This window comes from Caretta caretta, chromosome 16 (assembly GCF_965140235.1).
Source record: "Caretta caretta isolate rCarCar2 chromosome 16, rCarCar1.hap1, whole genome shotgun sequence".
NCBI classification, from domain to species: Eukaryota; Metazoa; Chordata; order Testudines; family Cheloniidae; genus Caretta; species Caretta caretta.
In genome coordinates this window covers 5,974,606-6,001,261 of record NC_134221.1, presented here as the reverse complement: position 1 = coordinate 6,001,261, position 26,656 = coordinate 5,974,606, and the positions used below count along the sequence as shown (strand labels likewise).

The 26,656-nt window shown below is 48.0% G+C and overlaps 1 protein-coding gene across 2 annotated transcripts in view; it reads left to right on the top strand.

Annotated features, from left to right (window-relative positions):
• Positions 1-13,946, top strand: part of LOC125623632 (uncharacterized) — a 34,787-nt gene extending 20,841 nt beyond the window's left edge. For both annotated transcript variants that reach the window (XM_075120342.1, XM_048823275.2), the window contains exon 9: positions 12,322-13,946. In XM_075120342.1, coding sequence (XP_074976443.1) covers positions 12,322-12,370 — 49 coding nt within the window. In that variant the 3' untranslated portion in view covers positions 12,371-13,946. The remainder of the gene's footprint in view (positions 1-12,321) is intronic.
• The last annotated feature ends 12,710 nt before the right edge of the window (positions 13,947-26,656 follow it).

Genomic DNA, 26,656 nt, shown 5'->3' with positions numbered 1-26,656 from the left:
GTGGCTGATGTGATTAGGCCCTATGATGTTGTCCCCTGAATAGATATGTGGACACAGTTGGCAACGGGCTTTGTTGCAAGGATAGGTTCCTGGGTTAGTGGTTCTGTTGTGTGGTGTGTGGTTGCTGGTGAGTATTTGCTTCAGGTTGGGGGGCTGTCTTTAGGCAACAAAGACGGGCTGGCCTGTCTCCCAAGATTTGTGAGAGTGATGGGTCATCCCTCAGGATAGGTTGTAGATCCTTGATGATGCGTTGGAGAGGTTTTAGTTGGGGGCTGAAGGTGATGGCTAGTGGCGTTCTGTTATTATCTTTGTTGGGCCTGTCCTGTAGTAGGTGACTTCTGGGAACTCTTCTGGCTCTATCAATCTGTTTCTTCACTTTAGCAGGTGGGTATTGTAGTTGTAAGAATGCTCGATAGAGATCTTGTAGATGTTTGTCTCTGTCTGAGGGGTTGGAGCAAATGCGGTTGTATCGTAGAGATTGGCTGTAGATGATGGATTGTGTGGTGTGGTCAGGGTGAAAGCTGGGGGCATGTAGGTAGGAATAGCGATCAGTAGGTTTCCAGTATAGGGTGGTGTTTATGTGACCATCGCTTATTAGCACTGTAGTGTTTAGGAAGTGGATCTCTTGTGTGAACCGGACCAGGCTGAGGTTGATGGTGGGATGGAAATTGTTGAAATCATGGTGGAATTCCTCAAGGGCTTCTTTTCCATGGGTCCAGATGATGAAGATGTCATCAACGTAGTGCAAGTAGAGTAGGGCATTAGGGGACGAGAGCTGAGGAAGCATTGTTCTAAGTCCGCCATAAAAATATTGGCATACTGTGGGGCCATGTGGGTTCCCATAGCAGTGCCGCTGATTTGAAGGTATACATTGTCCCCAAATGTGAAATAGTTATGGGTGAGGACAAAGTCACAAAGTTCAGCCACCAGGTTTGCCGTGACATTATCAGGGATACTGTTCCTGACGGCTTGAAGTCCATCTTTGTGTGGAATGTTGGAAGTATGCCATGGTTGAAAGAGAGTGCCTAGCTCTGAAATGGGCCATGGAAACACTACGTTATTACCTTCTGGGATGACGGTTTACCCTTGTGACCGACCAGGCACCCCTCCAGTGGATGCAGCGAAATAAAGAGAAGAACACAAGGGTGACCAGATGGTTACTGTCCCTACAACCTTTCCTATTCACCATACAACACCGGGCTGGAAGCCACCATGGCAATGCAGATGGCTTGTCATGAGTACACTGCCTGATGTCCCAAGTTGCCCAACCCCGTAGTGTTGAGCAGAGGGAGGCGGATATGTGACAGGGTGGGGCCAGATGGCTATAGGAGAGTAATAGAAGGCAGATATATTAGCCCCAGGCTAAGTAGGTCCCTTTTCCCTGAGTAAGGTAACAGGGAAGGTTCCAGAACAATCAGGAACCTTCTGGAGACAATTAAGACAAGCTGATTAGAACACCTGCAGCCAATCAAGAAGTGGCTAGAATCAATTAAGGCATGCTAATCAGGCACCTGGGTTTTAAAAAGGAGCTCACTTCAGTTTGTGGTGTGCGTGTGAAGAGCTGGGAGCAAGAGGCACTAGGAGCTGAGAGTGAGAACGCGGACTGTTGGAGGACTGAGGAGTACAAGCATTATCAGACACCAGGAGGAAGGTCCAATGGTGAGGATAAAGAAGGTGTCGGGAGGAGGCCATGGGGAAGTAGCCCAGGGAGTTGTAGCTGTCACACAGCTGTTCCAGGAGGCTCTCTAGACAGCTGCATTCCACAGGGCCCTGGGCTGGAACCCGGAGTAGAGGGCCGGCCCAGGTTCCCCCCAAATCCTCCCAACTCCTGGTCAGACACAGGAGGAGTCGACCTGGACTGTGGGTTCAGAAAAACAGCCAAGCTGAGGGCTGCTGTGAAGCTCCAAGGCGAGCAAATCCGCCAATAAGTGCAAGACCTGCCAAGGTAGAGCAGGAACGTTGTCACAGGGGTTAGAAGCTGTATCAGTGTATAACAGAAATGGTTTATCAAAGTCATGTTTAATGACAGGATTGAATCTTTTTACAAACTCAAGGTAAAACTTGGTTAGAACAATAGTGGATTGGATCTGCTCTTGCAGCATGGTTCCTGTATGTCTCATGTGATCTTGCCAAGAACTAATGAAAATAGCTACTTTATCCATACAAGCTCTGGCAAATGTTTGGAATCCAATTAATATCAAGACAATGTAGATATTAATGTTGTCCATAGTATAGGAATCTTGGCATTTAGCCATGAAAGTTATATGGTAGTCTGCCTCAGTTTCCCTTTTCATACAGCACATTGGGTTGGGAATATCTTTTCTCCTGTGAAAAGTTTCAAGACTGTTTATAGGCACTAACTGTGAAACATCCGTATCACAAGGTCTTTTAACATAAAATGTGTTCTTACGTATCACTCTTAACATGTTCAAGGGTTTTCCCAAAAGATTAGGCACATTGTACATTTTTACGGTTTTTAGTAATAGCAACATATTAGTACAAAAATCACCATTAGCAATAACAACAAATCCATTGCAAGTGTCCATCTACAATAATTTTTGACATGCCACACCTTTGGCTCAATACCACTGGGGTTTGGGCCTTTTAGGGTTACCCTGTGGCTTCCCTTTGCAAAATTAAGTTCTCGCTTTCCTCCTTGTCCTGAAAGATCGGACCCTGATTTCTCTTGCTTAACAGAATCCACTGGCTGATTGGGTGTGCTGTCTTTGCTAACAGCTGGGAGCAAGTCTTCTCACTGTCAGCCAGGTAATTTACATCTAAACAGACAGGAGCTGGTTTACCAGTTTTCAGATCCTTAACTGTTACCAATTCCAAGGCTGGTCTCTGTCTTAAAGAGATACCATCCATTTTTACTACCATGTTAGATGCAAGGTTCTGTTGTCCTTTCATACCAACCTCTGCTTCCATGTGGAATCAGATGTTAAGTCCACTGAGAGACTACAAGTCCTATCCAAAGTGTCTAGAGATGAGCACACACCTGCCATCCCCTGCATTCTCCAGAGACTAACTACACAGCTGTTCTGCTCTGCAGACTCAGCTACCCACTCTTCCCTCCAAACCTGAGACATTGTTCACTCACAGAATCTACATGGAGATATTCCTGTCCCAACAACTTTGTCTTTCCAACAAACTGGTCAAGCACAGCCACTTGGTTATGGGGCTGTTCAACTCTCTTAACAGCTTTCACTGCATCTGAGACCTTCTCAAAGCTATCCACACTGGATCTTTCAAAAGGAAAGTCAGTGGATCCATTCACAACAGAAAATTTCTGGCTGTTAGGAACTGAATGTTCCTTGATCAAATCACTTCCACACTCTTCAGTTGCAGCAAACTGCTTGCAAAGACTACCCGTAAAATTTTTCTCTTCAGGAATCTTTCTAAGCACCAATTCACCTTTACCTTGCTCCACAGAAGCATTGTTATGTTGAGTCACTACTAACTCCTGAGTTTCACTTACGTCCAGAATCACCTTTGGCCCATCAGGCGCATTCCTACACAATCCCCTTTCGGGCAAATGGCTAGATTTCCTAGTCAAAAGGTTAGAAGTATTCTCCTTCCCTTTGCCACACACAAGTTCAGGAATCTTTTCCTTCTTGCTACCAGTTTTCAAATTGTCAGTAGGCAACACAATCAAATCACCTTTACGCTTCCCGTGTGCCCCACCTAGGGTATCACCGTGATCGGACGGAGTTGCTACACCCTTTCCCAGCAACACATTAACAACAGGCAAAATACAAGCACCAGAATTGTCTGGGTCTCTGGAATTTTGCTAGGACACTAAGTGGGTGCAACCTAGTTACAGGGCCATTCTCCCTAGCAGACACAAACTTAGGACCATTGTCTTCCTGGGCTTTAGCTGTATCCAGAACCAACTCTGGGACCACTGGTAAATTGTCAAGTAGCATAAACTGAGAAGCACTTTGTCTGCTTCACAGACAAAGATGAGCCAGAGACACGTTCTCCTTCACCAGACACCCAGCTTGGGATCTCATTTCCCTTGTCCCAGCACACAGGGCTGGTCACAGACAACAGCTTGGAGACCGGGGTAGCTCCCTCCATAGGCAAGTCAATACCCCTGACAGACACAGGCACGTTTCCTTCACTGTCACAATTCTCCACACAGGTAACAGGTAAGGTCCAGGGACACTCATCTTCCACTATCCTTGCCGTCCCAAACTGCTGACTAGACAAAGCCTTCAGCTCACAAGGCTGCCTAGGCTCATCCAAACTTTCCCTGCCTTCCTTGTCCTCCGCTCCCTTGTCCCAGCACACAGGGCTGGTTACAGTCAAATACCAGGAGAGTGGGGCAGGTAAACTGCCATTCTCCACACTACACTGAGCTACTTCCAGCAAAGCACAGTCACCTTTTTCAGGTTTACTTTTAGAAACTGTATTAGCCAACAATCCATCACCCATCAAAAATCTACCCTTTCCTTCCTCAGCTAGGGCTTTAACCTGACCATCCACTTTAATCTGCTCCTGAGAAACTTTTTCCTGACCAATGAGTTCTTTCTGTGCTTGATCTAATTCCATATTCACTTCTGAGACATTAGACAGACATTCATAAACTTCATTCACAGACAAACAGCTATTTGCCACCTTTCCCAGGTTAGAGTTAGCCTCTCCCTGGCCATAGCAAAACTGATTAAACACAGACAACTATTCAGAGTAATACAACATACCAACATTGTTATAAACTGGACTTTTAAGATGATACAGTTTCTGCTGTTCTTCCATTGCTTTTTTGACTTGGAGCTTAAGTCTGGCAGTTTCTTGTTGCAACTGGTGAACCCTCTTCTCAGCAGCGAGCAGTTCCATATGCCCTTTATAAGCCCTTTCCTCTCTTTCAGCAGCTTCGTTTTGTCTTTTAGCACGAAAGAGGAAAGGTTTATTGCATTTCTGATAGAAGTGATAAATTGCACATCACAAACTGTGGAAAAATCAGAAAAAATGAAAATTATAGCCAGGGCAGTGGAAAAATACTTGTATGTTAGCAATTGGCAATGGGCAGTGTTCATGTGATTTTTGAATAAGGTTTATGGAGAAATATGGTTAGTATGGGGATCTCAATCTTTTACTGGAATGAGCACAGCTTGAGAGCATCCAGTCAAGAACTAAAAGAAAATATTCTGGAAATGAAAACTAAACCAGATATCATATGTAGCCAGGAAACATGGTTTGATTAAAAAGCTTGCTTTTAAATTTCCAGGGTATATTTCCTGTAGGCAAGACCAACAATCTAGGAAGAGGAGGAAGTGTTTGTACTGTCTTAAGGGAAAGATTAAACTACATAGCAGTAGAGAAAGAAGAAGGAAGCTTATGCTGTTTAGATCCCAATGCAGAAGAGAAATATATCTTTAAGGATTTATATCTATAACCCATGTGGGAAAGTAGAAAGCTTGAAGCTGCAAGAAATAGTGAAGAATGCTAAAAGACTACATGATGGGGTGTCCACCCCACACAGGATTAGAAGGGGTTAAAGTGGCCAGGTAGGTCAATTAACTGCCGAGGCCGCACCTGCAGGAGGAGCCAAGCACAAGGAGTTGAGTAAATGAGGCTCAGCTGGGCAGGAATAGGTGGGGCCTAGAAAGCCCAGGAGCCGGGTGGTTAGGAAAGGGCAGTTACTCCCTGGGAAGTGGTAGGAGTGTTTGGGGACTGCAGAGAAGTCTGCAGTCACTCCTTAGGACTGCTAAGGAGAAGGGACTTTGCTACCCCAGAAGGGGGGAATATTGAGTGACCCAGCCAGAGAGCTGAGTCATGAAGATGATGATGATGGTGATGGTGGTGTAGTAGTTCCTGGAGTGAGGCAGGTCTGCAAGGTGAGAGGACAATGGGATCAGCACCACCTGAGGAGGGCACACCAACTGACAGAGCTAACCCCCAGGATGGCCAGCAGGAGGCGCCAGGAGCAGTGAGTGGCCCTGTGACACCCCATGTATTATATGTGGTGAACTAAATAGTCATTAAAAAATGGTGTGGGAGTAAGACAACTGGTAAACATGGTACATGCTCAGAAAAGTTTGTTGATGATAACAATCTAGCGTTGTTAAATGATGGCACCCCAACTAAGAATATAAAAATGGCCAGACTGGGTCAGACCAAAGGTCCATTTAGCCCAGTATCCTGTCATCTGACATTGGCCAATGCCAGGTGCCCCAGAGGGAGTGAACAGAACAGGGAATCCTCAAGTGATCCGTCCCCTGTCTCCCATTCCCAGCTTCTGGCAAACAGAGGCTAGCAACCCCATCCCTGCCCATCCTGGCTAATAGCCACCAATGGACTTATCCTCCATGAACTCATTTAGTTCTTTTTTGGACCCTGTTATAGTCTTGGCCTTCACAACATCCTCTCACAAAGAGTTCCACAGACTGACTGTGCGTTGTGTGTGGGGGAAAAAATGCTTCCTTTGTTTGTTTTAAACCCGCGGCCTATTCATGTCCTTTGGTGACCCCTAGTTCTTGTGTTGTGGGAAGGAGTAAATAACACTTCCTTATTTACTTTCTCCACACCCGTCATGACTTTATAGATTTAATGCAGCAGACTGCTTAGACCTGGGAATTATAATAGCAGATATTGCAAGTAGATGCAACTGGAAAAAATATATAAGGAAGAAAGAATGGGGAATGCTCATTTCCTAACCCTTCTTACTTTTCAAGGGCAAGGTAAGGCTAAAGGTAATGAAAAGTTTACCCACCTGGAATTTTAAGAAAAATAACCAGGAGCTATTTACAATTAAGTGTACTGAATTTGTGAATAATCATTATGTGGGTGATGGCACAGAGAATTTCAATGACCATACAATAAAGGGATTAATAGCAGCACCCGCATGGCCCCACAGTATGCCAACATTTTTATGGCTGATTTAGAACAACGCTTCCTCAGCTCTCGTCCCCTAAAGCCCCTACTCTACTTGCGCTATATTGATGACATCTTCATCATCTGGACCCATGGAAAAGAAGCCCTTGAGGAATTCCACCATGATTTCAACAATTTCCATCCCACCACCAACCTCAGCCTGGTCCAGTCCACACAAGAGATCCACTTCCTGGACACTACAGTGCTAATAAACAATGGCCACATAAACACCACCCTATACCGGAAACCTACTGACCGCTATTCCTACCTGCATGCCTCCAGCTTTCACCCTGACCACACCACACGATCCATCGTCTACAGCCAAGCTCTGCGATACAACCGCATTTGCTCCAACCCCTCAGACAGAGACAAACACCTACAAGATCTCTGTCAAGCTTTCTTACAACTACAATACCCACCTGTAGAAGTAAAGAAACAGATTGATAGAGCCAGAAGAGTTCCCAGAAGTTACCTACTACAGGACAGGCCTAACAAAGAAAATAACAGAACGCCACTAGCAGTCACCTTCAGCCCCCAACTAAAACCCCTCCAACGCATTATTAAGGATCTACAACCTATCCTAAAGGATGACCCAACACTCTCACAAGTCTTGGGAGACAGGCCAGTCCTTGCCTACAGACAGCCCCGCAACCTGAAGCAAATACTCACCAACAACCACATACCACACAACAGAACCACTAACCCAGGAACTTATCCTTGCAACAAAGCCCATTGCCAATTGTGCCCACATATCTATTCAGGGGACACCATCACAGGGCCTAATAACATCAGCCACACTATCAGAGGCTCGTTCACCTGCACATCCACCAATGTGATATATGCCATCATGTGCCAGCAATGCCCCTCTGCCATGTACATTGGTCAAACTGGACAATCTCTACGTAAAAGAATAAATGGACACAAATCAGATGTCAAGAATTATAACATTCATAAACCAGTCGGAGAACACTTCAATCTCTCTGGTCACGCAATCACAGACATGAAGGTCGCTATCTTAAAACAAAAAAACTTCAAATCCAGACTCCAGCGAGAAACTGCTGAATTGGAATTCATTTGCAAATTGGATACTATTAATTTAGGCTTAAATAGAGACTGGGAGTGGCTAAGTCATTATGCAAGGTAGCCTGTTTCCTCTTGTTTTTTTTCTACCCCCCCCCCCCCCAGATGTTCTGGTTTAACTTGGATTTAAACTTGGAGAGTGGTCAGTTTAGATGAGCTATTACCAGCAGGAGAGTGAGTTTGTGTGTGTATGGGGGTGGGGGGGATGTGAGAAAACCTGGATTTGTGCAGGAAATAGCCCGACTTGATTATGTAAAGAGTTGTCACTTTGGATGGGCTAGCACCAGCAGGAGAGTGAATTTGTGTGGGGGGGTGGAGGGTGAGAAAACCTGGATTTGTGCTGGAAATGGCCCACCTGTTGATCACTTTAGATAAGCTATTACCAGCAGGACAGTGGGGTGGGAGGAGGTATTGTTTCATATTCTCTGTGTGTATATAAAGTCTGCTGCAGTTTCCACGGTATACATCTGATGAAGTGAGCTGTAGCTCACGAAAGCTCATGCTCAAATAAATTGGTTAGTCTCTAAGGTGCCACAAGTACTCCTTTTCATATTAAAGAAGTTCTGTATTAAAATCACAAGTAAGTTTGATTCCTCATAGTTTAAATTCTAGGGCATTACTAATTAAGAGGTCTCTTGGTTTGGGTTTTTTTTTTTGTTTGTTTGTTACTGTTTCTCTCCCTCTCTGTGTGAAACTTGGAAGCTGCTAATTGTGTTAGAGAGAGACTCAAAGTGATACTTTGTAACAACAGAAACAGCACACAGAGACTCCCCACCCTTCTGTTGTATTTATCTCACTTCGTTAACAATTGTGATTAAAATAGAGAGAGAGGATCTATGTGGATGGATGCTTAGTGTAGATAATGAATGAATGATCAGGGAGGTGCCAACCTAGGAGTTCAGTATCAATCAGCCGAAGAATGCGCAGAGTGGAGACAATCAGAGGACCCCCCGGAGGGCAGACTGGAATCCACCCAACAGCCTCAAGGATGGGAGAACCGAAGAACAAGGTAACATCTGGCAGCACTGAGCGGTCAGGAATGTGACATCTGCTGATTGATTCAGCACCAGCATGATGAAGCAATTCCCATAGACTGGCATAGGAAGAAATTCCTATAAAAATGGACTCTAGAAACTGAGAACTCTGAGTCTGGTTCTGCTATCCCCCTCCAGGAGCATCGGATGCGCATCTGACGAAGACTCGGCTCCATCCTCATGCCCAAGTTACCTGGCCAGCAACTTGGCATGAGGAACCTCTAGGCTGGTTTCAGAGTAACAGCCTTGTTAGTCTGTATTCGCAAAAAGAAAAGGAGTACTTGTGGCACCTTAGAGACTAACCAATTTATTTGAGCATAAGCTTTCCTGAGTTACAGCTCACTTCATCGGATGCATTCCTTGAAGTGAGCTGTAGCTCACAAAAGCTTATGCTCAAATAAATTGGTTAGTCTCTAAGGTGCTACAAGTCCTCCTGTTCTTTTTGCGAACCTCTAGGCTGGTAACTATAACAAATTTGCAAAACGTGTGTGTGTGTGAATGAGCGTGTGAATGAATGTGAAACTGAATGAAATGTTATAGCTATAACTGACTGCCTCCTAAGATTCTTTTTGTATTCACAATAAATGTGACCTTTTGTCTTATCCCCTTTAATAAGATCCTGCTGGGTTTTATTTTATTGGTATAACAGACTGACAGCTCAGTTAGAAGCTCTGATAATGAGAGAGCAAAAGTTTTAGGAGAAACTTTCCCGGGGGGAGTAATGATGAAAATCAAAGTGAAGTTTTCCACCAGATTAAAAGACAATTCATTACCTGACAGACACAGGGCAGAATGAGAGAATATAAACTGCTAAGTATTAAGAATTATAATTGGTGGCAGCTATGGACTGGTCAGTCAAGTCTGCTTCGCCATAGAAAAGAGCAAAAAGAAAGACAAAGCAAAAGTTACTGCATGAGAGTTACAGAATGAGAGGGGAAGGTTGCCTGGAGGAGACAATGGAGTACGTTAGACAGGTACAGAGGCTGATCTGGCAAGGCAGTCTTTGTTCTTTTATAATTGCTATTTATTTACAATGAATGTTGGTACTTCGGGGGCTGAACTTCTCTGCGTCCTGCTGATCTGGCTGGGCAGCCTGGCCATTGTGTGGCAAATAAATTGGTTAGTCTCTAAGGTGCCACAAGTACTCCTTTTCTTTTTGCGAATACAGACTAACAAGGCTGTTACTCTGAAACCTGTCCTAGGACAGTGGTTCCCAAACTTCAACAGCCTGCGAACCCCTTACACTAAATTGTGAAATCTCGTGAACCCCCTCCTAAAAATGAATATTTCCAGGGATTTAAGTTTAAATTTCCTCCTCACTCTGTGGGGCTCCTACTGCTGGACCCCGTTGACCGCCCTAGTCAACTGAGCTTCACTGAGCTCGGGCTGCAGGTCCTGCTGACTGCCGGGGCTGGGGCTGCCAGCCCAAACTACCTGGGCCCACTCTCCCTGGGGCTCGGGCTGTCTGCCCTGCAACTGGGTCCCACCTGCTACCTCCAATGCCCGGGGTTCTCTGGCTGCCATGAGTGACATTTTTTCTGGCGACCCCCCTGTAACAGTCTGTGAACCCCCAGGGATTCGTGAACCTCAGTTTAGGAACTACTGCCCTAGGAGCTCATGTTTAGTTGTTTGTCAGCTATGAGCCCTAAATCCTCATCCAAGCTCTGTTCCTGCCTGCAGCCTACATCGTGTGGATGTGATTTGCACTGGTGTAAATCAGGGGTGGCTCCAGGAAAGTTATAGACCTGCACTGGTATGAGTGAGATCAGAATCTGGCTATCTACTCTATCTAAGGGCTGAATCCTGCGCTGGCTGCCCTCTTCCCCTGCCCCCACTGAAGTCTGTGACATAGGCGCTGATTTTCTAATGTGCTGTGGGGTGGCTTCCTAGGTTCCCTCCACTCCACCCCTTCCCCAAAGGCCGCCCCCTGCCTCTTCCCTCCCTGTTCTTCCCCCTCCCCTGAGTGTGCCCTGCCCTCGCTCCTCCCCCATCCCCCCCAGTGCCTCCTGCACACCGCAGAACAGCTGATCCACAGCGGGTGGGAGGTGCTGGGAAAGAGGGGGAGGTGCTGATCGGCGGAAGTGCTGGGGGGAAGAGCGGATACGGGGGGCTGCCAGTGGATGCTAAGCCTTGCTAAGCCTTTTTTCCTTCTTCAGTGGGTGGAGCACCCACGGAGTTGGTGCCTATGGTCAGCAGGCTCTCACAGGATGTGAGTCAACAGCATAGCATCTGGCCCTGTCTAATGTATCCATCCTAGGTATTTCTAAAGGTGCCCATCACCATGGTATTAAAGTGCCCATTGCAAATGATACTGGGCAGAGCTCTGTCTCTCTGCTGGGGTTGCTCAGTCCCTTTCTAGACCTTGCTCTAACCTCACTTACTCATGTCAATGCCATAAATCCCAGCCCGGTATGCATACAGCTGCTGCCTTGCTGAATTAGCCTTGCACATTGTACAGAATATTGAAGCCAGATGCTTCTTCCACAAGGGAGACCTGGAATGATGCGGCGTGAGGGAGTATTGGAATGCTTGATTCATTCTGCAGCTGGCTGCCAGGGAGGCATTCACCTTATGCTCTCCATTACCTAAAAACCCAACTGTTCTTGACTCATCCCTGCACACCCCACCCTGCCTCCATAGGGAGCCGCTCTCAGAAACTTAACTGTGAATGGGCCTTTCCTCTGTCATTACTTTGAAAGATGAACACAGCGAGAGAGGGCTGGGGGAAGGGGGATTCCCAGGGAAGTGTCTGGGGAAGGACGGCCTAGTGGTTAGGGGGCTAAATTGGGACCTGTTCAGGCACAGGCAGGAGAGTATGTGCCCCTATTCCAGGGGCACTCACCTGGGATATGGTAGATCCAAGTTCATGTCCCTCCTCCAATGAACGAAGCAGAGTGGCTCTAACAGGACAGTTTGAGACAGCCCCACCTGCAGGAGCCAATAGGCTGGTGGTTCAGGCACTTGCCATGGGGGAGAGACCTGGAGATCAGGTCCCAGCTCCACATCAGGCAGGATGAAAACACGGCTCCTGTATCTCAAGTGAGTGTCCTGATCTCTGGGCTATTGACTACACTTTGTGAATCTTGTCCTTAAGTCCCGCCTCTTTCCTCTGCTTTTCACTCCTGCCTAGCTTAAGCAGTTCCCTACTCAACTTGCTGGCTTCTAAAGATCCCTCTGAGTATGTCTACACTGCAGTGGAGGGGTGGGGCATGTGACACTGGCATACCAGATGCCAGCTCATGCCTAGGCCCCAACTGAACACTGACACATGGTGGTAAGATGTTGGTTGATGTTTGTCTAAGTGAGTGTGTTCCCTTTTTTGCTGTCCCAGCCCTGCACAGACAGCTGGCACGACAGAACTCAAGAAAACCGCTCAATGACCACAAGATCCGTTAAGGGACAAAGGCATCCAGCCAGGTTTATTGTTGATGAAGCACGGTACTAGTATCCCACAAACTCTACTGGACCACTAACACATATATGCCCATAACAATGGACCAGCTCAGTGAACGGTGGGACTTTCCGTTCCTCCCTAGGCCAGACAAAGACACTCCCTCTGAGATGCATCTTTATACCCTGATACAAACAAGTTACGTACTGCCCCTCTGATATAGTTACTGCCCCTGACGTAGCTAGTTATTACCCATCACCTTGTACATGTTGGTTGGATTAAAACATCTCTGTTGTGTACTGTCATCCTGACCTTATCTTTGAGGAGGGGTCAGTATGTTCCTGTTATCCTTGGGGGATGTTTTTGTACCATCGTTGATATTGGGATGTTCTGGTACCACTTGATATCGCGATGTGTTTGCGTGAGAACTCTGTGACTAGCACATCTTAGGAATATGCACATCTTAGGATATGCAATATCAGCCCTGCTCTTGCCAGATTCTGTGAGCAGGTCCTGCCTCATACCAGGCCTCTGATACAAGGGCTTCTGTCTCAGGCTCTCTTCCTAGGACAACACATACATGGCTGGAAATCTGTCTGGCTCCCCTGTGTATTAGTATTGTTAAAACAGGTATTTGATTTATAAAAACGTGTTCCATGTTTATGAAATGCTTGTAGGATGCCGCATGTATTAGGCCTGGTCTACACTGCAGAGTTAGGTCAACGTAAGGCAGCTGATGTCGTCCTAACTCTGTAAGCGTCTACACGACAACGTTGCTCCTGCTGATGTAACTCCACCTCCACAAGCGGCATGCTGCTCAGGTCAATGTAGCTAGGTCAACACCGTGTCAGTGTGGACACTGTGTTACTTATATCTGACTGTTCCAGTTGTCAGCCCCTGGTGGTTGACAGCTGGGGTCCTGCCACCTGGGGCTGACAGTGCCTCACAATGCCCCACAGTTAAATTGGTGCAAACCCTCCTGGTGAGGATGTGCACTGCCAACACAAGGAATGTAGTGTGGACATGCAAAACTGATTTAATTACAGTAGTGACTGTACGTCAGCGTAACTTACATTGACTTAATTTTGTAGCATAGACTTGTCCTTAATCTCCCTTTCTGTACCCCATGGTATAAGGTAATATTAAGTGTTTGCAGTGTAAAGCTCTGTAACTGTGTCGCTCACCAAACAGGAAATCATTCATTAATGTAAAGGCTGGCTTCCTATGGAAGGAGTTAAGGCCTGCCCACCAGAAGGCCCATTGAAACTGAATGAGCCATTGTGAAACCGAGACTTTGGTGATTGCTCCCCCCACACCCATGAAGAGGAGACTTGCATAAGGACTCATCCCATCAGCCTGAACTCGGGGAATAAAAATCCCTGACAGGAAGAAACTGGGTCTCTGTGCTGCTGGAGAGGGCAAGATTTCTAAGGAAGGGATCCCCAGTGCTTGGCCTGGGTTAGCCCAGGAGGACATACAGAGATTGCACATTACAACAGCTTCTGTTACCTTTTGAAACCTAAGACTGTAATTCATTTGTGTGTCTGTTTATCTGCTTTACCCTTGTAAATAACTCTTATGTATTTTTCTTACTAAATTAATTAAATTTCTTAACTATAGGATTGGCTACCATCATTGTCTTTGTAGGTTTTAAGCGGCACTTGACCTGGGATAAGTGACTGCTCCTCTGGGACTGGGAGTAACCTGAACATAGCGATGATTTTAGGTGTAAGGGACCATCTATCACAAAGGCAGGCTTACCTGGGTGTCCCTAGCCTCTGTTTGCTGGTGTCCCTAGCCTCTTTTTGCCAGAAGCTGGGATTGGGTGACAGGGCACGGGTCACTAGATGATAACCTGTCCATTCGTTCCCTTTGGGGCACCTGCCATTGCCCACTGTCAGAGGACAGGATACTGGGCTAGATGGACCTTTGGTCTGACCCAGTGTGGCAGTTCTTATGTTCTTAAGACAGCCGGAATGCCCAAGGGGACAGTCTGTGACTGCAGATTAAGGCTGTTATCGTGCCTGAGGAGTTCACACTTGCTGCTTGGTTGGTGAAATCAAAATATAGAACTCGGTGCCCGTTTGGGTTTGTGCCCTGGTTTGGAGCAGTCTGCCCTGAGGCTGGTGCAGTGTGGTGCCTTTTCCTCATGCAGGGTGGCTGGGCCATATGTAGAGGCTGAGCCTGCTCTAGCTTTGGCCAACAGCTGAGTCCGTTAGCTCAGGCCGTAGAGGTTCGTGCTTTAAGAGCCAGCAGATCCAGGTTTGGTTCCCACAGTTAAGCCCTCGCTCAGGGGCACAGAATTTTGAATGGGTGATATCTGAAGTTTAAGATGACCCCCTCAGCAGCATGCTGTCACAGGTGTGGCAGGCAGCAGAAAGGAAGAGTCCCTTGTGCTGCAGATCCTGTCTTAACAAGGTTTGTCAGCACAGGCAAAACAGGTTGTCTCCAAGTTCTTGATAGAAAAATTATGAGGAGGAGCAGGAAGGGAACTTCGACTTTTATGGGCTAGAGTCTTAAACACAGTTTCCAAACAGGACAGTTTCCATCGCGGAAACAGGCTAGCATGGAATTATTTGGCAACTGCCTGTGAACTCCACCTGTCATGCAGGATGGGGAGAGAATCTGGAATAAGACCCAGAGGTTATTGTTAGTTAAGACACAGGAGGGAGGGCATACTAACATTGTAAAACAAAGCAACATAGGTTCTGAAAAATGCTTTTTATTCTCCGTGGCTTATTGGTGTATAGCAAAGGGTGCTGCTGATTTAATATAACTAATAGAACTGAAAAGATAAGAGAATCCGTGGAATATGGTGCATCTGAAGGGAGGCAGGTGAAACTGAAATGCAATGGCATACTCCCGTTCTATTTGCAGTGGTGAATAAATGTTAGACCCAGAGGAGATATTCTTTACAAATGAGGCTGGTCAAAAAAAAAAAAAAAATTTAGTTTGAAATTTCCATGGAATGTTGAAAATCAAAAAAATTAAACAGGAAACACTCGGATTAAAATTTCTCCTTGCTTCTCAGCCAATTGGGTGAAATATTTTGAATTTTGCAATTTTCAATTTTCAAACCTCAAAAACACAGGGAGAAATTAAAAACAAAATACTCAATGGTGGTCCCTTCTCTTAACCAGCCCATAGTTCCAAAGTTAGCCTAACAGGACCCCATTTCTGTGACTCCTTTCCCTTTGTGCTTTTGCCAAGTAGTTTCAAGGAATCCTTTTCAGAACAGAGGTTGTTCAAACACTGTTTGCTTTGATTATATGGCATTTGCTATTTACTGTTCTCACACATGCATATTTGCATGGCATTGTTTGATTGGATGACTGAACGACTTTAAAGTGGGAGAATACAAATGATAGATTTTTGGTACAATTGTTTGATTAATACATATTTGTGCTAAAACTTGTGATGCCTTTGGGATCTGCAGATATTTTTATAATTACCCAGCAGATACCCAGCTGCCCCATTCGCAGAGACCCAGGTGAGCTGTCCTGGTCATGTTCTTTGTATTAATGAAACAAGAGCTTGTATGGAACAACTAAATGACAGAGACAAACGCCTACAAGATCTCTATCAATCATTCTTACAACTACAATACCCACCTGCTGAAGTGGAGAAACAGATCATAGAATCATAGAATATCAGGGTTGGAAGGGACCTCCAGGAGGTCATCTAGTCCAACCCCCTGCTCAAAGCAGGACCAATCCCCAATTTTTGCCCCAGATCCCTAAATGGCCCCCTCAAGGATTGAACTCACAACCCTGGGTTTAGCAGGCCAATGCTCAAACCACTGAGCTATCCCTCCCCCCAGATTGACAGAGCCAGAAGAGTACCCAGAAGTCACCTACTACAGGACAGGCCCAACAAAGAAAATAACAGAACGCCACTAGCCGTCACCTTCAGCCCCCAACTAAAACCTCTCCAACGCATCATCAAGGATCTACAACCTATCCTAAAGGATGACCCATCACTCTCACAGATCTTGGGAGACAGGCCAGTCCTTGCTTACAGACAGCCCCCCAACCTGAAGCAAATACTCACCAGCAACCACACACCACGCAACAGAACCACTAACCCAGGAACCTATCCTTGCAACAAAGCCCGTTGCCAACTGTGCCCACATATCTATTCAGGGGACACCATCGTAGGGCCTTATCACATCAGCCACACTATCAGAGGCTCGTTCACCTGCACATCTACCAATGTGATATATGCCATCATGTGCCAGCAATGCCCCTCTGCCATGTACATTGGTCAAACTGGACAGTCTCTACGTAAAAGAATAAATGGACACAAATCATATGTCAAGAATTATAACATTCATAAATCAGTCGGAGAACACTTCAATCTTTCTGGTCACGCGATTACAGACATGAAAAACTTCAAAACCAGAGTCCAGTGAGAGACTGCTGAATTGGAATTAATTTGCAAATTGGATACAATTAACTTAGGCTTGAATAGAGACTGGGAGTTGTTGAGTCATTACACAAAGTAAAACTATTTATCCTTGTTTATTTCCCCCCCCACACACACTGTTCCTCAGACGTTCTTGTTAACTGCTAGAAATGGCCCACCTTGATTATCACTACAAAAGGTTTCCTCCCGCCCCACCCCCCCACTCTTCTGCTGGTAATAGCTCATCTTAAGTGATCACTCTCCTTACAGTGTGCATGATAAACACCCATTTTTTCATGTTCTGTGTGTATATAAATCTCCCCACTGTATTTTCCACTGAATGCATCCGATGAAGTGAGCTGTAGCTCACAAAAGCTTTTGCTCAAATAAATTGGTTAGTCTCTAAGATGCCACAAGTACTCCTGTTCTTTTTAACTAAATGAATGATTACATAACTGGAACACACTTGCAGTTCATTTCAGGCTGCTGCTCAGCCTAGTGTCTTAGGCCCCAACTTCCCAAAATGGAGGGTGATTCTGCACCCCACCCCATATCCTTATTGTGGTGTTATTGGGGACTGTGTTGGAATTGCAGGCTATTGCTTTGACTGTGTGTGTGTGTGTGGGGGGGGGGTGTCTGGTCCAGCTTGCATGCTCGGAGGCTCTGTAGGGAAGTGTTCATGTATGCAGTCCCTCTATACAGAGGCAGCCTAGTGTAAGGAGGGGTGAGTTGTGTCTCTCTGTTTTAGGGAGCAGCCTGATTTTTCTTTCCCTGTTTTGGGTTCTTATGTATTGTGCTGGATTCTAAGAAATAAAGTCATGTTATGTTGCAACCTTCCAGCAAGAGTATTTATGTTTGTATCTAATGCTTCAGTGTAGATTCCATGAACATAATACAGCTTAACAGCAGCTGCTCCACACACTGGCTTGAAGCATGGAATGGTGATGTCTTTGGTCATAGACTGGCTGCCTGTGGTTTTTGTGGCTAGCAAATTGTCCAGAACAGTAAGGTCATAGTCCTTTTAAAAACATCGCCTTGGGCTCTTTTCAGTGCCAGATTAAACAACTAAATATTCCCTGCACAGAAATGCCAGCCAAAAGTAACGATTGTTCCTTGGGGGGCATGAGCCTCTCTGCTCCCAGCCTACAGGACTCATTCAGCAAAGCCCAAAACAAGAGGAGCTGAACAAAAGGTGCCTGATCCCAGGACAGGTCAGAGCTCAACAAGAGGGTAGCCTCCCCCAGTCATCCTCTTCCATCTTATTGTTCCAGTTTGCTCTGCCCTAAGGATCCTTCAGTCCTTACTCAGGCAAAGCTCCCACTGACTCTAATGGTGGCTTTGCCAGGCGGCAGGCCTGAGCCCTAAAATATCTGTGACTCTCAGCCAGCTAGGAAAGGCTTCTATGATCAGCCAGCCATTGATCCTACACAACACAGGCCAGAGACGACCCAGGCCTGCCCAGAGTGGGGGGGAATGGTGGTCAGAGTGAGGGCAGCTGGCTTCAGCAGAGTTACATGCTCTGTACAAGCAGAGAGGCACATCTGGGAGGGCATATGACCCCACATGCCCACCCCACGTCACTTTCACCCGCGGATTCCAGCACCTAGCCTGACAACGTGTAGTTGAACTGAACCCATAGGGATCTTTTAGCCAGCCACGTTCCCCCTGTAACAATTGCTGTAGCTGTCCGGTGAAAGGAGGAGCCTTTTCCGCCACAGCCCGAGGGGGGCCCGTAGACAGCACCACAGGGAAGGGGCTCACTTTTTATCAGCGTGGTGGGGAAGAGCTTCCTCTCATGGAGCTAGAGATGCTGGGGTGCTGAAGTGGCTTCCATCATATCCAGGGGTTACAGTTTGGTTCAACGGCTCCCAGCACCCCCCACAAATTGTTCCAGCGCCCCGCCCTTGCCGTGGATCGCATTGGGCCAACCGCTCTTCCGAGAGCACACGCGGAGCTCTGCTTTGCCATCGCGCCGCAGAGCCAACAACCAGCGCCTGCGTCTGAGCGCGAGAACTGCTGTGAGATTACGGCTCTTCCTGGCCTCGGGGAGCTGCCACTCGCGGTGGGCGAGTCCAGTCGGCGCCAGCTGGTCCCTATGGCTGGGCTTGGAAGGGGTGGGGGGGTTTTTTTTGTTTCTTTCTTTTGTTTGTTTGTTTTTTGTGTTTTGTTTTGTTTTTTTGTTTTGAAGAAAGGCTGCCCTAATAAATGATGTGAGAGGGCAAGATATAGGGTTGCCAGCTGCCTAATCGGACAAACGCAAACACCCTGGCCCTGCCCCGCCCCTTCCCTGAGGCCCCGCCTGGCTCACTCCATTCCCCCTCCCTCGGTTGCTCGCTCGCTCTCCCCCACCCACACTCACAATCACCAGGCTGGTGCAGGGGGCTGGGGGGCGGGCTCTGGGCTGGGGCCGAGGGGTTCGGAATGTGGGAGGGGACTCCAGGCTGAGCCTGGGGCAGGCAGCTGGGGTGCAGGAGGAGGTATGGGGTGCAAGCTCTGGGAGGGAGTTTGGGTGCTGAAGGGGGTTCGGGGCTGGGGCAGGGATGTGGGCTGTGGGAGGGGGCTCAGGGCTGAGGCAGGGGATTGGGCTGTGATAGGGGGTGAGGGAGTTTGGGTGCAGGAGGGGGCTCTGAGATGGGGCAGGGTGTTGGGGTGTGGGAGGGGGTGAGGGGTGCAGTCTCCAGCCAGGCAGCAGTTATCTCTGGTGGTTGGCAGTGCAGCAGGGCTAAGGCAGGCTCCCTGCGGCTCCTAGAAATGGCCAGCATGTCTCTGAGGCCCCTGGGGGGGAGCAGGGGGCTCCGCACTCTGCCCCTGCCCACAGGCACCACCCCTGCAGCTCCCATTGGCTGCAGTTCCCGGCCAATGGGAGCCGCAGAGTCGGGGCGGGGCAGCGCGTGGTGCCCTCTGTGCACACACACCCCCACCCTTCCAGGAGCCACTGCTGGACATGCCAGCCGCTTCTGGGAGCAGCACGGGGCCAGAGCAAGTAGGGAGCCTGCCTTAGCCCCGCTGTGCTGCTGGACTTTTGGCGGCCTAAAATCTCCCAGTTTGGCTTCACTCGCCTCCAGGAGATAGGGCCCGATTCCAGGAGACTCCCGGTGAAACCAGGAGGATTGGCAACCCTAGCAATATAAGATAATGCATCTGAGATCACCTCTGAAATGTATTTGGGGACTTGTGATCAGCAGCTCCTCGGTCCTCTTGGAACTTTCTGAAGCACCAACTTCTCCTACATTCCACTTCAAAAATGTGGCAAATCTTAGCTGGGGGAAAAATTATTTCTCTCCTCTTTCGCAGCTAGATCATATATAGGAAAGTCCAGGGAGCCTCTCGTGTGGTGTATTGAAAACTGTTTTAAATTTTAAGCTATCACTTTCAGAGTAAGGGGTGTTCCTGATCCTGCTTGCAGGCTAGGGGGCTCTGTAGGGAAGCGTATGACCTGGGCCTATCAGCAGTCAGTCTGAAGAAAGCCAGCATAGCACAAGATGGCCTAGATTAAGGTGAGGTGAGTTGTGCCTCTCTGTCTTGGAGAGAGGCCTGGTTTGTCAAGTGTTATGTTGCAACCTTCCAGCAAGAGTATTTTTTTTAATCTAACTTCTCTGTGTGAATTCTGTAAACATAAAATCTAGGTTATTTTATTACAACACAACTCACTCCAGGGGCGATTATGGTGGCGTATGGATGAACACTCTACAGGGAAGATTCCTAGCTGGGATGCATTGTCCTAGCTCTATTGATGACCGTTTACAGCAGCTTGAGTTTCTGCCCCTTAGCTTTCAAGTCTGGGCTCAAACTGAGAGTGTCACAATGAGCTTGCTGGGTCTCAGTCTTGTCCTTCATGAGCATTTCTCCTGATCACAAAATCATCCTCCAGCAGCTCTGCTCCAGAGAGGTGGACAGGAAATTGCAAGTCAGGAACTTGGGTATTACTATGGTGGAAGAGACCAACCCACAAATGTTTCATGATGCAAAGGCCATTACCTAATTCCATGAGATGAATCTCTTCAGATATATATATTCTACACACATGGTACTCCTTATTTTGTTGTACCAATAAAATAAAAACCAGCAGGATCTTATTAAAGGGAAAAAGGCAAAATACCACATTTATTGTGAATACAGAAAGAATCATAGTAAGCAGTTAGTTCTAGTTATAACATTCCATTCAATCTCATATTTATTCACACATTCATTCATTCATAGACACACACACAGGTTCTGCAAGGTTGTTATCATAGTTACCAGCCTTAGAGTTGCTCATGCCAAGCCACTGGCCAGGTGGCCTGGACATGAGGAGGGAGCAGGGCCTTGTCAGATGCTCATCTGATGCTCCTGGAAGTTGGTTTGCAGAATCAGACCCCAAAGTTCTCACTTTTTAGAGTCTATTTTTATAGGAATTTCTTCCTATGCCAGTCTATGGGAATTGCTTCATCATGCTGTTGCTGAATCACTCAGCAGATAGCACATTCCTGACGGCTCCAAGATGTTATCTTGTTCTTTGGTTCTCCCATTCTTGAGGCTGTTGGGTGGATTCCAGTCTGCCCTCCGGGGGTCCTCTGGTTATTTCCACTTGACGCCTTCTTCAGCCGATGGACACTGGATTCTTAGGCTGGCACCTCCCTGATCATTCAGTTATTATCCACACCAAGCATCCATCCACATCCATCCTCTATCTCTATTTTAATCACAATTGTTAATACAACAAAAGGGCGGGGAGTCTCTGGGTGTTGTTTCTGTTGTTAGAGTATTGCTTTGAGTCTCTCTCTCTGTGAATTGCTTTGAGAACAGACTCTGTCTTAGAATGTACTAACACAATTAGCAGCTTGCAAGTTTCACACATAGAGGGAGAGAAACAGTACCAAAAACCAAGAGACCTCTTAATTAGTAATACCCTGGAATTTAAACTCTGGGGAATCAAACTCATTTGTGATTTTAATACAGAACTTCTTTAATATGATCCAACATATTCATCTAGGGCCCTTTATACCAAACATCACCAAAATATTTAACAGAGGGAGAGTCCCTGATGAGATGAAGCCAAAGGAAGATTAAAACAAGCTGTGCCTTCTCTAAAATAACTACGTGGCAACATGTATAGGGATTTAGGGGGGGTGGGGTTAAAAAGAGAAAACAACCCTACGAAAACAAGAGATTCCATTGCAGATGCTTCTCCTGGTGGGGAGTGGCTGAGAGGACCTGACGGAGGTTGGTCATGTTGTTTAATGTGCTGCTGGGATGTGTTCAGATGCTATGGCGCGGATTAATGGGATATAGGAGCTGATCCAGAATAGACGGTATGAAAAGGAGGGACTCGCTGAGAGGCTAAGAGGGAAGCAGGGAGTTAGGTAGGGCAATACAGCTAGAAGAGACCAATCCCACCCCCAGACTGGAGAGCTCTGGGGAGTAGGCAGAGGAGACCAGGGCGGAGGAATGGAATGAGTGGGTAGTGCAGGGAGGAGGTAGGTGACAGAGATCAGAGGAAATAGGTTGGAGCAAGGCCATGGAGAGAGCTGGGAAAGTTGGAGGGGAATGCAGAATGAGTAATGGAGCCAGTAAGAGAGAGCCCTAAGGGGAGCACACTGAGCGCTTTGCGCTGGTGCGAGGGTTTGCAATATCAGGCCCTTCGCTATTTGTCCTTTGATCATTCAAATGACCAAATCCGCTCCTGTCCCAACTTTGCTGGGGGGAGAACTGCCCTGCCAGCCAGACACCCTTAATGCCATGTTCCGGCCTAATGCACATTTACACGGGGAAGAGGAAGATTTAAACCTCTGACAACCTAAGTTTACAAGAGATGTTCAGGCAGGCTCTTAATTATACAATGAGGCAAGCAGACCTGGCTAGGATGGAGACCTGCAAAGTGCTGTGGTTTGCAGGCAGAGATGGGTAGTATCTATTGCTTTTTAGTGCAGTGTCTGCAGCACTCCCAGACCTGTGTGTGAGGTGCTGAGGGGAATTACAACATTCAGAAACTAATATAAAACAAAGTCTCTTCGAGTACTCATTACTCCTGGGGGAATTCTGCACCACTGCACGTGCACAGAATTTATGTCCCCGCAAATTTCTTTGCTTATCCTCCGAAAAACGACTTTCTGATGGAGAAGCAAAAGGAAGCTGTAAGAGTGGTCAGCAGTATGTTTCAGGTGCCCAGGGCAGCCAGCAGAGAGGTAAATTCCTGTGGAAGGGGGCGGGACTGGAGAAGACCCAGCTGTTGGCTCCTACCTGGTGCCAGGCTCAGCTGCTAGTCCCGGCTAGGCTGGGGAGGATGGGACTTCCTCTTCCCCTGCATGGCATCTGAGCACGTGTCAGGCCCAGCCCCAGATTTCTCCCCCAGCTTCAGGAAGCTCTTCAAACTCTCCCCACCCCCACTTCCTGCACCCATCGCTCCTCAGTTGCAGGGGAAGGGGTCACTGTGCAGGGAGCTGCACCTACATCTGCCCCACCCCCACGCACTCAGACCCCCTCATACCCAGACCCTCCTGCCGAGCCCCACTCCCGCTGCACCTGGACCACCCCGATGAGCCACCCACACCTGGATCCCCATCCCACTGACCCCCAACCAGCTGCACCTGGACCCCATTCCACTGAGCCCCACTCCCCCAGGATCTGGACCCCCCCCCGAGCCCCCACATCCAGAACCCCCTGCTGAGCTCTATCCCCCCCATACATGCAGATACCCCCCTCTGAGCCCCAACCACCTTCACCTGGACCCCCCTGCAGAGTCCCATTACCATTGCACCCAGGACCCCCCAACAAGCAACTGCACATCCAGATCCCCCTGCACCTGGATCCCCCACTGAGCCACCCACACCCAGATTGACCCACACAGAACTCTCTCAACCCACACCTGGATCCCCCCACACTAAGCCCTTCCATACTTGGATCCTGCCTTGCTGAGCCTGCCAGCCCACATCTGGTGCACCTGGCATAGAGGGGCAGGGCCCTGGGATGTTTCTGGGGCAGGCCCTGTCCTTGCTCTGTGTCAGGTTTGGGTGCAGCCTCACTGCTTAGTCTGTGTCCCCGGGGGAAGCTGCACAATGATCTCACACCTCTGTGCAGTCGGTGGCCTGTGCTCCCCAGTGCTCTGCTGGAGCCTCCACATTTATTTGACAAATAAAATTTGCAGAATTTTGCAGAATTTTAAAATATTGTGCTCAGAATTTTTAATTTTTTGGTGCAGAATGCCCTCAGGGGTAACTTGTGTGAAACGTGCTGGGGTTGGTGGGCAGGGGCCACAGAACGCAGCCGCCAGCTGAGTCCAGGGGACTAAAAGTGAACTAACAGGGACTGGGTGTGTCACAGGGTGGCTGGCCCCGTTAAGGGGAGTCAGGGTCCAGTCTACCCATGACAGCCTTCTTTAGGGTGAACGAGCCCATCTTGGCCTGCCTGTAAGGAATTAACTACCTAGGTGGCTGGTTGGCAGCTAATTGGCTAATAAGCACCTGGACCAGACAAACGACTCTCAGAGCTGAGGCAAGGGAAACTGCTCCTGGAAAGCAGAGGCCCCTAAGGAGCGGAGTTCCTAGGTAGCTGTAGCAGGCCCAGCTTGTGAGGAGCAGCGTTATGCCTAGAGAAGAGCTGCAGGAAGCAGGAAGGCCCTGGGCTCTGGGGAAGGAATCCAGGTTGAGAGCACCTTGCAGGTAAAGGCGCTGGACAGGTGACTCATAGTCTGCAATGGAGTTTGCCTCCCTGCTAAGAAGCCTGGGTGAAGGTCTCATGTTTGCTGCTGAGCTTTCTGATAAGGAGGCTCTTAAAAGGGGGTGGGGCACTGCTTGTTACTAAGAGCCTTGGTGAATTTCCCAACCGGACTGGGGAAAAGGAAGGCAGCACACCCTTGCAGCACCACACCTAGCCCAAATGGTGTACCGGGAAGGCATATGCCTTGCACAGGGTGACCGCTCTGGAGAGTGAAGTCCTCCATTCATCCACAGCGCAGGTACAAAATGGGCAGCCATGGTACAACCTTCTCCCAAGCCACCTTAGCAGGACGAACCTCTAGGCATAAGAAGCTGCAGTCCTCCCTACCCATTCAGTCTTCTGACTCTTTGCTGAGCTTGCCAACAACAGGGCAAATTAGTGCTAATCCCAGCATGGTTATGTACATGTTTGTCCATGGGGACCCACCAAATTATTTCATGGAGGCAACCAAACGGCTGTCAGGTAGTAACAGATTTAAACCATGCCTGACCTGGATTATAGCCTACAAGTGAAAGGTTCCCATACTGCCCAACTGGGGACAATCTGAGGGGGTGGAGCTAGCATCTTACTGTCATTCAGGGAATGTGGTGTATCTGCTGGTGGATTAAGGGTAATATCAGACATGTCACAACTATCCTAGCATGAATTCTAGGCTTGGACCTCCCTTTCTAGCTCTGGGCCCTTCTGAACTTTTCTGCTCTGTTGCAAGCCCTGTCACTGTAAGTTATTAGAGCTGGGTCTGAATCAACCTCCCTTGAACTTGGGAGAAATTCAGATCTGGATCTGCTGTTGAATTTCATGGCTAGCCCCATAATGGGTTGAACCCAAACCCTGGATCTGAACTTTGGAGATCAGGTGGAGATCCAAACTCTGCCACTCAGCCCTGTGTCTACATGTTACAGAAGTAAGGCTGGTGGAGAAAAGGATGCTGCGAGGACCATGTTGGACAACCGGTGCTGCTTATGGAGGAGGAGAGCCTGGTTACTCGAGCCGGTCAGAACTGGGGGAGGACAATTCCGCTTGATGGTAACTCTTGAGGTTTCAGGGTTTGTTTGAGTTCTGAAGTGGAATCCTCAGAAGTCTTTCACGAACTTTCACGAACGTAGGATTCTGCGTCCTGGTGATTAAGACCCTGGCTTGGGATCCCCGGCTTCCAGTCCCCATGCTACCTGATTCAGAGTGCTCTGAGGTGAAAAGCTCTGCTCTGTCAGGCAGAGCAGGGACTGGGAGCACCCAGGACCCTGACCACCAGCACACGCCCACTATTCTGCTTTTGTGAAAATGTTTGAAAGGTTCCAATGTGGAATGGAAACAAATTTCAGAACCTGAGGAGTTGCATCCCCTGGTCAGCTTGGCCAACTGCCATGTCCGCTGGCAGCATCACCCACCTACTTAGCCTAGGCCTGGCGGCTGCTTTAGGGATTGCATATGATGATGATTGCACATGTGTTTGCTGAGCTGACTTGCTGTCTGGGGTATAAGCTAAGTAATAACCAGCCCCTGCGCCTCCCGTCTCGCCCTCAGCCACTTCCGTTTAAATAAACACCAGGTGACCCGCCTCCAAGCCAGCTGATGCGATAGCTGAGTGCATGCTGGCCGTGTGAAGTCAACTGTTGTGGGCGTTAAGCAGCTCACAGCTGTATTAAGTGGATTCTCCTCCACTGAAGCTAGTAGAGATGTGTCTGCCCACCTCCCCAGAACCCAATAGGCCCCCAGTGGTCTGGATCTAGCAACTATTTAGAAGCATCTGGGGTAGCATCTGCTCTTCCTGATGCTCGGATTGTTCCTTAGTGAACATCAAGCAGAACAATCCTGGCCCCTTTTTTCCAAGAAGATGCTGGTGTGACGGGTTGGAGCCCAGTTCTGCGATGCCACCTGATGTGCTGGGGTTTAACTGAGCCTCCCCTGATCAATCAGTCTGGGTTCCCTTTCCCTGCTTTGCTGAATTAGGCTCTCCGGCCTCTTGCAGCACACACACAGGTAGGGCCGCACCCCGCTCCAGACACGGTCTGAAGTCAGCTCTGTGTGAAAGGGCTCCCCCAGCACTCGCTTACCCACCACTTTTAGGACACAAACCCAAAATAATACTGTCTTGCACTGTATGGAAATATCTGTACAGTGCAAGCTCATAAAATTCACCCTCTTCCTCAATGTGAAGAGGAATGTGCACGACTTC